Source organism: Lolium perenne, chromosome 6 (assembly GCF_019359855.2).
Source record: "Lolium perenne isolate Kyuss_39 chromosome 6, Kyuss_2.0, whole genome shotgun sequence".
In the NCBI taxonomy this organism is placed as follows: domain Eukaryota; kingdom Viridiplantae; phylum Streptophyta; class Magnoliopsida; order Poales; family Poaceae; genus Lolium; species Lolium perenne.
In genome coordinates this window covers 99,193,995-99,207,963 of record NC_067249.2, presented here as the reverse complement: position 1 = coordinate 99,207,963, position 13,969 = coordinate 99,193,995, and the positions used below count along the sequence as shown (strand labels likewise).

Sequence of the window (13,969 nt, the reverse complement as noted above, 5' to 3'; positions counted from 1 at the left end):
TGCCGCGGCAGAGTCTGCCGCGGCAGGGAAGGGCACTAAAATGCTGCCGCGGCCCAACCCTTTTGCACCGGTTCGTATTACGAACCGGTGCAAAAGCTCCCCCGCCGAGCGCCCCACAGCCGGCCACGTGGAGACCCCTTTAGCACCGGTTCGTAAGAGAACCGGTGCAAAAGGGGGGGGCCTTTTGCACCGGATGGTTTGCACCGGTTGGCCATCCGGTGCATATGGCCTTTAAAAACCGGTGCAAAAGGCCATATTTCCACTAGTGAGTCAAAGTACTTTGAGCCGGAAATCCAAATTTCGTTCCGGAATTAAAGTTTTGGTTGTTCCATTATTATGTCCAAGAATTGGCCGAAACCGGTGAATCTCAGCCATGCAATTTTGGTTGTTCATTTGTTTTTCGGAATATAAATTTTGACCGAAATGTGTGAATATGTCGGGCATTCAGTTGAAGCCCGGTAAAACCATATGTAGCACTAATTGCTTCGTCTCTAGTGGTGCCGAAATGATGGTTTGATTGATTATTTAGCTCATCGATTGTATTGTTGGAACGAGTTCGCTCAGAAACTAAAGCCAAGACGCGTGTACGTGAAGAAGAGAGAGATAAGAAGAAGATCCAGCTCCTCCCTTAATTTGCTCGTGGCGCGGAGACGTAAGTGTGCGACGAGACGACGACCAAGCTGGCGCAGGATTGATTTCCCGTAATACTAGTAGTTAATAACGTGCTCCTTGGTGAATAAACTCGTTGGGACCTGATGTTGTAATATTCACTAGCAGTAGCTAATTAAGTTGAAGAGAGAACAATAGAAGGATCGATCGATCTTGCGTATGTGCACGTGCATGTAGATGGAGGACGACTGTCGCGACTCAGGAAAACAATCGAGTAGTGAAACAAAATGGTTGACCTGCTGCTGGAACGCGGGGCTGATTGATCGATCGATTAGGTGTGGTTCGATTAGATGATACATGCTTAACATAACAGTGTCCTTCTTTCGACGCCGGGCCATTCCTTCGTGTCTGCGAAACAGCGCACGCAGGCGGAAGACACGAGGAGCGAGTATACCTGGACCGAGTTACGTTGATGTGCAGGCGGAAGCCGCTGCTGATCCACGAGTTCGGCAAGTCGCACGCAGAGACTCTGGGTTCACCAGTGCGCAGCGGGATGCCCAGTTCGGCACGGTGTACGCCAAGATCTACCAGTCGACGCGGACGGGCGGGCTGGCCGTGGGCGGGCCTCTTTTGGCAGCTCATGGCCGACGGCATGGAATCCTACGGGAACGGCTACGACGTCATCTTCGCCGAGGCGCCGCCGTCCAACACCGTCATTCTAACGTCGCAGAGCTGGAAGCTCAAGCTGCTTGGCAAAGCATTGGCCCGAGTAGCGGGCAGCAATGGCGGCAACTAGCCAATTCGTTTAAGTGATCAGCAGCACGCCATCACAGAGTAAGAATGTGCGCGTGTGTTTTACATGTGTGAGTTAAGCTCTCCTCGAGATGATTCGGAATCACGAGATAGCTATCATGTGGCAAAGTTTATGATGAAAGTCTGCTTGCATTGCAGCAGTGTCTTTGACATATGATAATGTACAGGTTTATTATCTTGGACCACACTGGCATTATTAGTAGCACACAAATATGCGCATTCATGCTTTTTTGCCGATCGGACATCAGACCAGCAGGAAGAGCTCATGAACAACACCTATGTTGCCTCGGCGAACCCAATCTTCATATTTCCATAGTCAAAGACCGTGTGATAGGCTTCCATGAATATATCACCCAAGATCCTGCGACACCAATTTCTCATTGTCAGAACCGAGGACAATAAGTTCATGGAGCGTTTGCTTTCAGTTTTGAAGATGCAAACATCTTGCTCTTTTTTCTTTTCTTTTTAACGCCTAATAATTCCTAAAACTCTGAAACTAACAAATGTAGTATTTTTTTTCTGAAGAAGAGGTATCACAAACAACTTTTATATTGATTCCAAGAAAGCTGTGAGATCATAATACGTGTATAACTTTACCAGAGAGGGCCACCGGAAGGAGGAGCGTCCATAGCTGAGAATCCACTCATGCACCGGGTATCATCACCCTCACCAATCTTCACTATGTACTGGACAACAGAAATCACAAGTCAAACCAAATCAGCACTAACCGGTAATAAAACTTGTGTAGCTCTTCAATTATATATGCACCTAAGATTTTATAATTGATAACTGATATAGTAAGGACCGAATCTTCAAAAAATCTGCGGGAACAACATATGGAATCTTAAAAAAAAAAAATGATACTTGCTAAAACTGATAGATAATCTGGACACGCATAAAATACGAGAGGTAATAACTAGGGACAAGAAGCAATACTTGTTCGGGTTTGAGCACAAACTGTTTGGTCCCGATGGAGAAGGCGACGTCAGGCATGAATTTAAGTTCTCCACAATCCACGAATGATTCTCCCGCAGGGATAGGAATATGGTCACATATCTGCAAAGTTGAATAAGTTAGATTTTGTTTCTGGTTCAACTGTGTGTTACAGTGTGATTCTTCCATTGGTATTACAAGGTAGAAAACATGCCTCGTTAATGGTATGCAATATAGAATTCTCAGTCTGATTATCTGCAACATGCTTCACCGCCCATTGAACAATCCATTCACAAGCTTTGCACACAATAAAACCATTTGATGTCCTAACTTCATCTTCTAAACTTCGAATACCGGCGTTGTCGTCACTATGTACATAGGAAGGAACGTAACAATGTCAACCATCGAGACATAAGGAATACAATGTGAATGGTCAAAAGGAGACCAAACCTATTTCTGTATGTACTTCCACTCTTCATATATTGAATTCTAAATTCCTTCAATGCCGGCTAGGGAAAATTATTCCAAGCAAATCAAAGAATTTCGGTACGTTGAGAAATATGGCAATTAACATTACTGCATAAATGATATTTTTTTTGTTGGTACGACGAAATATGGCAATTAACACTACTGCATAAATTATCCTCAGGGTATAAATACATATATTTAACTACATGCCTTGGAAACGACTACACAAGATTGTTGTCATGGCTCTGCCATATGTTTTATACGTCGCCCTGTATGGGGTTGTAAATAAGAGACATAACAAATGAAGGTATTTTCAAAGTGTTGTAAACAGAATGCGCGAGCAATATTCTGACATATAAATCATATGTATTAATGAATTCATATCATATGTATTAATGAATACATATTATATACACTATAATTGCCCACACACTAATTATCCTCTTACTTGCACAATATCTATGTTTCATGTTTTAATGCATATTTCACAGCATATATATTGTGCAGAACATCCATAACTACAACAGGTACAAGCGAGACTCAATTCTTACCTTACACCATGAGGTCCAACAAAGAAACATAAACGAAGTATGTCACATATCCTTCTTGGCAATATCTGCATCATAGTCCCGGAAAAGAAGAGTTTACAAGCCTTATGCATCACTGATCAAGCTAGAAAGCAACTTTTGGAAATGAGCAAACCCGCTTTAGCAGCAAATCCAGGATCTGCCGCCCAAACTTTGAAACAACGTTCTTGCACGCTTTGCTCACTCTCCTAGGTATACCAATTCTCCAATTTATTTCCGTAATTATCGTCTGTATATATTTCAGTACTGATTCAGCAAACACATAGAGACTAAAGGAAAATAATGGAAAATGAACCCACTGGAGATGACTCTATGATCTATCGACAAAGATGTTATACCTAATATGCTTCAAAACGTGTCATGCTGGTCTATTAGGTTTTATTTTGATGATCTTCACATTATGTAATATTACTAGTTCTGCTTCTAAGGAGATGGTAATTGCAAAAATTATATATTTAAAGTTTTCTAATGAGCTTTTCCTTCTACTATAACTACCATAATTCAATCAAAAGAAACATCTACAATGGATCTAACCATACATTTTATCTTCACAATGGACATTTCCTCCACTAAAAGGTAAAATTCAAGGCAAAAGCATATGGGTTATGGCCTAAATAGCGAAGGACTGTCTCGTTTAGGTTACTAGAAATGTTGATTGTGAGGTTTTATCGATAAATCAAGGTTAGATGCATTAAGTAAAGCCCCTTTCCTTACTTATGGGAATAAACATGAATAGATCTCAAACACATACCGTGGGGCCAGTAAGAAATGGAGTTCCCGAGTCTACTATTGCTGCACAACCAGATTTACATAATCCTAATAGAAATACGGGTATAAGAAAATGATTAAAAACATTTTGTATTTATATACGAGCATATACTGTGTATGATTTATCATGACAAAATGACATGTTAGTACCTGTGGAGTTTCCTCCAATCAAGACGTCGCCCATGTCAAACTGAAGCAAGTGGGGCAAAATTTATGAGCACAAACTAGTTATTCCATCTTGAATTTCAAGATTACTCAACTAAACGAAATGGTTTCACCTTCCAGTATCCCTTCTTAGTAACAGGGACATAAGTATGGCTTCCCTTGTAATGATTAGGATCAACTCCTCCAAAAACTATTTCTCCTCCCTTCACTTGACCAGCATGTCGATTGAACCAGAATGAGAAAACGGGGCTACCAACCAGACCTTGGCTAACCATGTTATACCTATAATTTCGGTTGTGATGTTAGGGATAAGAAATCTTGTTATATGATACACATTTGGTGATACGATATGCCAGTAAATTAGAAGAACCCACAGTGCACCATTTAGATATTAATATAGTACATAAAACAATACACATAAATTAAAATAGTCAAGTCTAGTGTTGATAGTGTTAATAAATAGGAAAAACAGACAAATTCAGTCAGGCAACATTTCTCACCAAACAGGTTCGGCACCCCCGAATGACATTTCTTTAAACCCAAGACCAACAATGCCATCAAATTTTCCAAGCATGAAAGTAATACTTGGTTCCAACGAAGCTTCAATAAAATTCTAATAGGGCAGCATAATAAAATTAGTATAATCTGAAATAGGATGCACATCACATTGCATGATATAAATGTGTCCTTCTGGTGCAGCGCGTAAACCTGATTTTTTACAACTAGACCACCAACTTGCACATTGTCTTGGCTAATATAACCAGCAATTGCACCAGTTTTGTAGTGAATTGATACCCTTTTTCCTGCCAAGATTGGAAATGAAATATTATATTCATGGAAAACATCATTTTCCTGGTTACTAGAGTTTAATCTAAACCATCTGATTAATGCCTAGGTGAAGAAAATACGTGGACTATGTGTTAGGATATCATCATCTCATAGTGCATACATGACCAGTAGGAAAATAGGCTATCGAGGACGTTAGAGATGAGGACTCCTTCACCGGCGATGGCAGATTCGAGCGGCAGACATGGAGACAGGTTGTAGGTCGTAGGCATAAGCGGACCCAGGAAAATATTGAAGTCTGGCAAAAATAGGCTTAGTGTGCTAATTTTGTATCAAACAGATATAAAGTAGGGGAAAAATAAGCATGTCGGCTGGCAGGAAGCCCGAGCGGCTGCCCGGGCAAGAGGGATGCTAGGTCCACCCTTTGTTGTAGGAGCAGTGCATGAGGAGGGAGGTGGTCCGGGATTAGTGGTGCGGTGCGTTTGGTGGCATGCGTGTGATACTGTCTCACACGACCACCAGCAGTTGAGAACATGTCCACATTTGGTGGCGTGCTATTTGGCTAGTATGCCACCAATAACCTTTTTATTATCGGTGTACCACTATATAAGACGTTAGCAATATTTCGGCCCAAAGATCTGCGACAGTATACCTTAGTGGTGCATCAGCTCGTTAGTACTTTCCCCGTCTATAAATAGATTTCTGAGGTTTATGTAAATTTAGATGTATCTAGACACTAAATAACATCTAGATACATCTAAATTTTGATAAATTTTAATATCTATTTAGAGACTAATGCAGTATTTTCTTCCCTATAAGCTATTTACTACATGTGCATGGACAATATGTTAGATTAACAAACCTTTCTTCGTGTACGTGCTTGACCGGCTGGCTTTGTAACTCTTGTGCAGGTGGTATGCAGTCTGCAACAAAAGTTCCCAAAACATACACCCCATATTAGTGCTATCATAAATAATAACCAAACTGTTAAAGACTTGACGAGATTAGGGCACATACCGAAGAGTAGCTCTCGGAGGAGGGCACCCAGAGGTTGGAGCTGCCTGTGTCGAAGATGACGGTGAAGTTCTGTGGCGGCATTCCGATGCCGACCTCACCGTAGTACTGAGTGTTTTGGTAGTTCTTCAGTATTACGATATCTCTCTTTAGCAGTGGCTGCGGCTCCTCGTTATGGACGAGGCCGTGGTGCTGCACGAGGAAGGTCTGAGCGTCCTCTCCAGCGACGAGGAGGTTCTGGCCGACCGGTAGCTTCTTCAGCGCGATGCGGACCAGGCCCTCCACGGGCGTGCCGAGGAGGAGCACGGCGGAAAGGATGAGTAGGTGTTGGAGCGTGACGTGGCCGATTCCCATGGCTGCGCTATGAGCTGCAAATTTAGGAGAGAAATTCCCCATCGCAATTACAAGAATTTTTTTTTTGAAAAATCAGATCACAGAGTACTAATAATAAGATGAAACATGATAAAATCGGTGAGCCGTGGAAGTAGACCAAAATCAAAATAAAACATTGGCTCGATCTGATCACCATCAAATCGAAAACCGGTTGAAACTTATTAGGGGTTCAGAAAACACACAAACAAGAGATATGCTAGATTGCAGTTCATAGATGATAAGTTTTTCTAAAGTATTCTACCTGGGGAAGAGAGAGAGAACTCACCGAACAACAGTGGTAGGGAAGGAGCAGAGTGCCCGGTGAACTTGCGAAGTGTGCAACATTGCATCATCTTGGGTCAATTTATAAACTTTGGCCGGTGGACATTGCAAAGCTACATGATCATTCCACCGTTGGATCATCCAATGCCCTTCTGTGAGCCGTCAGATTAGGATGGGGTGATCATGTCACGCGGTGGATTTTGTTGGGTTCACCGCGGGATCACAAAGTTGTTGCAAGCTAGTGTCTCCGGTGGTCATGTATGATTGCCTGAAGAGGCAAAAATAGATTGCTTGTCGGTGGTGAATAACTAGTGTGCAACACGGCTTGTTAATCGCGAAGCATGAGAAGAAATGGAATATGACACCATTATAACAAGCCAGTTTTTTGTGCTCATGCATGGTTGCAAAAGAGGAAACATCCAGCTGTTGGCGGAATCGATGATCTCTATCTTATCTCGGTTGCATATTAAATATGAGGTAAAAAAAGCCCCATGTGAAACACATACAAGGACAGACTTAGAGAGAATACAAACAAGGAAAGATATAAAAGAAAAGGAGCCAACCGCTCTATATGGTTGTTAGGTCAAACTATCCATTGTTGTACTACACCACAGAAGGAATGATTTAAAAAAAAGACAAACAAGGCAAGCGATAAAAATAGATCCAACGCTCTATATGGTTGTTAGGTGAAACATACTACACAATACAAAGAAAGACATAAAGAGAATACAAAGAAGGCAAGAGATAAAATGAAATGAGCCAACAGCTCTATATGGTTGTTTCGTAAAACTAGCCATTCGTGTACCACATCATACAAGGATAAATTTAAAGAAAAGACAAACAAGGCAAGAGATAAAAGGAATGGCGCAAACCGGTCTATATAGCTATTGGCTCAAATTACCTGTTGGTGTACTACACCATGCAAGGAAAGACTTAAAGAGAATACAAACAAGGCAAGAGATGAAATGAAAGGAACGAATCGATATAAATGGTTGTTGGGTCAAATTAGCCATTGGTGTACTACACCGTTCTGAGCTGTTTACTCGGGGCCGTGTTCCTATCTTAGAGGTGTTGACTGAGCTCTGGGCTGAGGAGACTCGTTTGCGTGGTGTTGGTCTGCTTGGGGTCCCCTCTGTCCTTGCGACTCGAGGTCCTACTACACCAGTGCCAACTCCCGTCGGGGCTCCTCCGCTCTTGCCCACGCCACCTGGTCGTGGAGGTCGGCCTTTCCCTAGCCGGGGGCACCCTCGTTCTGGTCAGCTGTGTGGATATTGCCACATGCTCGCACTACAAACAACTCGCAAGTCCATAATGATTTTAGTTCATCAGCGAATGTGCCAAAACCATCACGGAGACCTCATACTGACGGTTTGGAATGCCGTGGCGAACCTCGCATCACAGATGGCTGGGCTGACTGTTAGATTTGGCTGTCACAGATCCATGACAGATTTGTGCTGGCCCAGAGCCCGCCCGACCCAAGTCATTGTGACGCAAATAACCGTCATGCGCCGGTTACCCTCATCGGTGACCACCGTGTCAGGTGTGTCTGGCCAATGGTTACCATCTCGACACAATGATTTACTTATTAGACCAATCATTAAGCTGTCAGTTTGGTCGACTCTAATTAAGCTTTGTCGTCTAGCCTGACATTAGTATCGCCGTGGCATGGGTAACGTGGCGCATTACGAAGCCAACACGTGTCGGTCTGATGACGACATGCTTACCAATTGAAGCATGCCACGTGGACAAATGGAATAATTACACGTTATACAATAGCATCTCAATTTGTGGACAAATGGTAATAGGGCAAGAGGACCAATAGCATTTTGACACGTGTCAATTTATAGAATGACATATTTTATTTCCAATGGCACGTGGACATCCCCGTGGCTGACACGTGTCAGTACTGACATTGCGCTTTCCACTAGGTGGGCAAATAAGAAATATCCACGTGTTCGAAGCCCGCGACGCGAGGCCTGCTTATAGCTGGGCTGAATTTCTAGTTCGGCCCAGTTAAAAATAGGCCGCTTCGAAGCCCGCAACACGAGGCCTGCTTATAGCTGGGCTGGATTTCTAGTTCGGCCCAGTTAAAAATATGACATGGCCCTTTATGAGATGAAACATTTATATGTTCATGACTGGATTATATTCGGCACAGTTTGCCAGTTTAGTATATGACACAGCGTGCCCATGACCCATCATATAAAGGATATCAGCCTGCTGTGATAAATTAGAGATCCAGGAATAAGCATCGTACATTCGTACATGACATAAAATGTCTCAAGGGACTTGCTTGCAGAAACCGAAGCCACGAAAGTAACATGAATAATTACAAGCATATAATATGTACATTAAACTAGAATTATTACACGCATACATAGATCACAGTTAAACGAGTACAGTTACAGGAACATTAGGTTATGTTGTCGGGGGGATAACCCCTAGTAGGTTAAGATTATTATGCCGGATAACCGGGCTACGCTGGAATACGGCATGATGATAAGCTAAGTGTAGACCAAGGTAAGGGTCAACCGGCTTAAAGCTAAGGCCAAAACTAAGATAACCGAAATAACCTGGTTGAAAGAGCAAGATCTCTCCATTGTGTTTTGTGTGTTTGATAACAACACTCGAATGAATTTCACCGTGTGCATAGTTACTTTGAAAGATTTGCAGGTGAACGATGCCCTCGCTGAACACCTCAGGATCAGAAGACTCAAGAGTAGTTGATAGATTTTCGCGAGGCGACATGGTTGGGGAGGAAAAGAAAAGAAACCAATTCCAGCATGCCCGGTAGTACCGGTACCAAAAGCGGTTGTACCGCTATAGCTATTGGTACCGGTCACAAGTACCGCTGCTGCCATCGCACGAGGGAAAAGCATGAAGTAGGCCTGCCGGTACCTTGACCAGTAGTACCGCTCCAAGCGGTACTTCCGACCAGGTACCGGTTTGGTACCAGTCATGCCAAACGCGCAGAACTTCCGCCTTGGTACCACAATGGTACCGGGCAGGAGTCCGGGGCTCCTAGAGACCCTGCCGGTACCTGCAGCGGTAGTACAGGTTGAGCCCCACGTGTCAGCACTGCAGGCTGTTCCCAGACCCAGAGCGGTAGTACCGGTCATGCGGGAACTAGGTGTAACGGTTGGATTCGGAGGCCCCTATAAAAGGGGGCCTTCTTCCCCAGATTGACCCAAGTCTTCTGTCTCTCCTCCATTGTTGTTGAGCTCAAAACCTTGAGGATCTCCCTCCCCATCCAACCAATCATGCCCAAACTTTGAAGATTGGTGGAGGAGACCCCAATCTATAGTTCCACCAACACCACCTAGTCCTTAGTGGATCTTGTTGGTAGGGTTCCTATTGTAAGATCTGTTGGAGATGAGCTCCTATGGAGGCTAGCTTGGAGTTGTGCAATCCCCATAGGTTATTGGGAGCCTCCGGTGTTGTGGAGCTCGCCCAACCTTGTGAAGGAACCGCCGCCTCGACTGGATTCTTAGTGGAGAAAGGAAAGCTCCTTCATGGGGTTTTCTCGAGGAAGAAGGTGAGGTTGTGTGGCTATTGGACCTTTGTGGTCCACACCTCCTCAACATAGGCGTACTCCATTTTGTGGGAGGAACTGCGGGGAAACACTTCGCGCCTCCTCTCCGCTACCCCGGTTGTCCCGCTCCCTCTCTCTTTACCCGTTTGTCGGCTCCTTTACTTGTTGCATCGCATAGCGTCACACTAGGTTCACCGCAGTTGTTAAAGTTGCCACCTTTACTTCCGCATCGCGCTTAAAACTGAAAAGACATAAAAATTGAGTAGCGACCATTCACCCCCCCTCTAGTCGCGCCACCAATCCGTTCAAGTGGTATCAGAGCAAGGTTTTGTTGCTCGGGATTTACCGCCTGAGAAATGGCCAAACAAGAGGTGCTTGGTGATGTGACCCTTCATGGTGGGCAACCACGTCCTCCAACAAACACCTCTACCACAACGGGTACATTGGATGACCTCAAGAAATTGGAGTCATCCATCTTAAGCCAAATGAAAGCAATGTTGGTGTAGTTGGTTGCTCCAAAACCAAACCCCGCCATAGATCCTAAGGCAAGTGTCGAAGTTAATCAATTCCTTCTTGTTGGCTTTGTCCCCTCAAAGGCCAAAGTCCCTCAAGAGGAGGAGCATGGGGAAATCAGCACTTCATCAAAAGGGAAGGAAGATCCACCGGTTGAGGGACGTTTAGGGGGCAATCATGCGGTGCCACCTCCAAGTGATTATGCCATAAATGTTCCAATTGATATGCCTCATATAGTGTCTCATGGTGCACCACTGGTACTTGAATCTAATAGTTTTGAAAATTGGCAATTCTTAATGTGTTCTCATGTGCGCAACGCTTCCACCGAGCTATGGCGCATCATTGAGGAAGGTTACTCACCACGAGATCCAAGAAACTTGACAAGAAGGGATGTGGTGGATGACCAACTCAACGCCACCGCTATCCACATGATCCACATGGCCGTCACACCCAAGGACCACGCTCACATCCGTTACCTCAAGACCGCCAAAGAAGCATGGGACAAACTTGACAAGCTCTTCCTCGGAAATGAGAGCATCCAAAGCTCTCGTTTCGATGAAGTCAACAACATGACCGACAACTTAATGATTGAAGGAGAATCTCCCGAAGAGATGTACCATCACCTCATCGCTCTTGCCGTGCAAATGCAAGATCTTGGAGCGACTTTTGTGGATGACCATTGGATCAAGAGAAAATTCTACAACGCTCTCCTCCCTTATGAGGAAGTCAAGTTGACGGCCATCTGCTCCATGACATCCGATGAGGTCCTTAGCAAAGTCATTTATTTGTATATATCAAATAATAATGTGGAGGATCTCGTTGCCTGTGCTCACAATGTCTGCAAGCCCAACCTCGCGTTGAGGATCAAGGAGCATGAAGCAAGTGAAAGTGATGAGGATCCCATTGAGTCGGGTCCGGATGATCTCAATACCAACTACCATGAGTACATGCCGCTCTCCACCAAGAACTTATGGGATGGGAACAATACTAGAAGCTCAAGGCCAAGAGGAAGCTCAAGATACTCACCTCACCTCGTGACTCTCGAAAAAGTTTTTTCAAGAGCCCAAGGGAAGGGTAAACGGGGAGGACTTGCTACAATTGCGGCGATAGAAGTCACTTATTCGCGGAATGTCCCTTTGAGAAGAGGGAAGACAATGGTGGGAGGCTCGTCCGCAAGGACATGTCTAAAACCTTCTCCAAGAGATTCTCCAAATTCTCCTCCAAGCCTGGTGACACCAAGGTCTCCTTCACCAAGAAGCCTAAAGAATTCATCATTCGTGCGGAGTATTCCTCTGATGAAGGTTGTGGCACCCCCAGGATCAGGGTTAGACAAATACCAGATCTTCGTCTGACATAAGCCTAACCTAGAGCTCGAGAGACTATAGTGAGAGAATCGGTAACACAACAGTGACTCTACGACTCAAGAAGTAATACAAGCTCATAACTGAGTGAAGAAACAAAGTATTACAAGCAGAGGTCACTGACCTGACATACATCAATCAACGGAAGCGAAGTTATGCTATTAGACATAGCAAGATAGAAAAAGTCCTAAGAGGCCAGGAGCATAACGGCGACGTCCCATCCCATAGATTCCAGGCTGCCACCTGGGAACCCCAAGCTACTCGTCGATGTCGACTCGGAAACCACCATCTGTTGGAGCGACTTCTTCTGAAACAAAAGCATGCAAAGCTGAGTACAGGGACTCAACAAGACTTAGTACAACCTTTTAGAAAAGTGGGTATGCGGGCTTTCTGTGGAGCTTCTTTTCCGTAAAGCCAGTTTTCCTTTAATAAACAAGAGGGAGAAGAAGCTCGACTACTCATAACCTTTGAAAGGGGATAAGAGAGCGACATCTCTATCTCTATTGATCAACATATTGTATCCACCAATCTTCATCAGCTTGAACCACTATCCTCGGATCACCCCATCAACACCCGGAGAAGGTATCCGTAAACACACATTGGTTGCCAAGTTTTACGATCAGGTTAAAGTTGTCTATGATCACAGAATCCATTCCCAAGTCGTCTGTAACCGTGGACACGGCTTTTCGAAAAGATTCATAACCCTGCAGGGGTGCACAACTTTACCCACACGTGCCAGCCGACTCTTAATGCCAGATCATAAGCTCTCTTCCTTGGAAAGTCGGCAGAGGGTGGCTGACCACGACCTTTACCTTGCTGTCGCCGAGACCATGAGTCACGCGCTAAGGATTGTTCCGCCGTAACGGATCAAGTCCCGAAGTCGGTCCTTAACGATGTGAGCCGAGGTGGGTTGCCCCAGAGGCTGCAACCCCCAGCTACCACGACCACGCTTACCTGCCTGTTGTGTACCTTTACCCCCAAGCAAAATGCAATGCATATGACCAGGTAACACGCAAACTATGTGACTCATGGAATCTACTAGGCAAGTTAGTGAGTCGAGAGGGTGCCATAATAGGGCCTCGTGTGGTTGTACGCTCAATCTTGGTTCAAGAGGCGAGAACTCGGTTCCTAGGGTCGACAGAAACGAAACAACCCACCACATCCCAATGTGGCCTCTCGTCTGAGCCTTTAATCATGTTTATCAACATATCTATACTTACCACATCAACCTATCATGCTAGTTTCATTCATTGTATGGCTCTAGCCCGAAGACCGGAGTAGTAGCGTAACAAACTAAGCCTGGCTAAGCATAAACAGATAAAGGCTCTAGCGATGCACACATGCCCAACCTAGTTATGCTAGGATCAGTGGATCAGGTATTTGAGGCTACAAGGGTGGAACATGCAATAGATTGGGTAACTCTACCTATCGATAAAAGACAGTTGAATCGTATGCAATATGTAGGAACCAGAGTAAAAGCATTTCGAAATCATATATGAACCAGGCTAGGGCTTGCCTGTGTCCCTGACAAAGAAATATGGATCTTCAATGCATGCTTGACTTGTTCGTCGGTGGACAATTATTGATCTTCGGTGTTGTCGATCTTCATCGTACGTCTCGGACTCGTGCGCTATCGATCGTGAAGAAGCAAATACTATAAAGAGAGAAATAACAATCAACACATGCCATCGATGCAATGCGCATACAAAGATGATGATATGACATGTTAAAGTTATTTGAACTAACCCTAATACATCATTGTCAAA

The 13,969-nt window shown here is 44.4% G+C and overlaps 1 protein-coding gene across 1 annotated transcript; it reads right to left on the bottom strand.

The window, feature by feature from the left end:
* Positions 1-1,562: 1,562 nt before the first annotated feature.
* LOC127307404 (phytepsin-like) lies at positions 1,563-6,497 on the bottom strand. Its single transcript, XM_071822230.1, has 13 exons — positions 6,147-6,497; positions 5,992-6,052; positions 5,052-5,146; positions 4,844-4,956; positions 4,457-4,625; positions 4,329-4,368; positions 4,162-4,226; positions 3,526-3,639; positions 3,375-3,439; positions 2,570-2,723; positions 2,359-2,478; positions 2,020-2,108; positions 1,563-1,783 (listed from the first exon to the last, which is right to left on the bottom strand). The coding sequence occupies exons 1-13, from the start codon at positions 6,495-6,497 to the stop codon at positions 1,699-1,701; spliced, it is 1,521 nt and encodes a 506-aa protein (XP_071678331.1). The 3' UTR covers positions 1,563-1,698.
* Between the last annotated feature and the right edge of the window lie 7,472 nt (positions 6,498-13,969).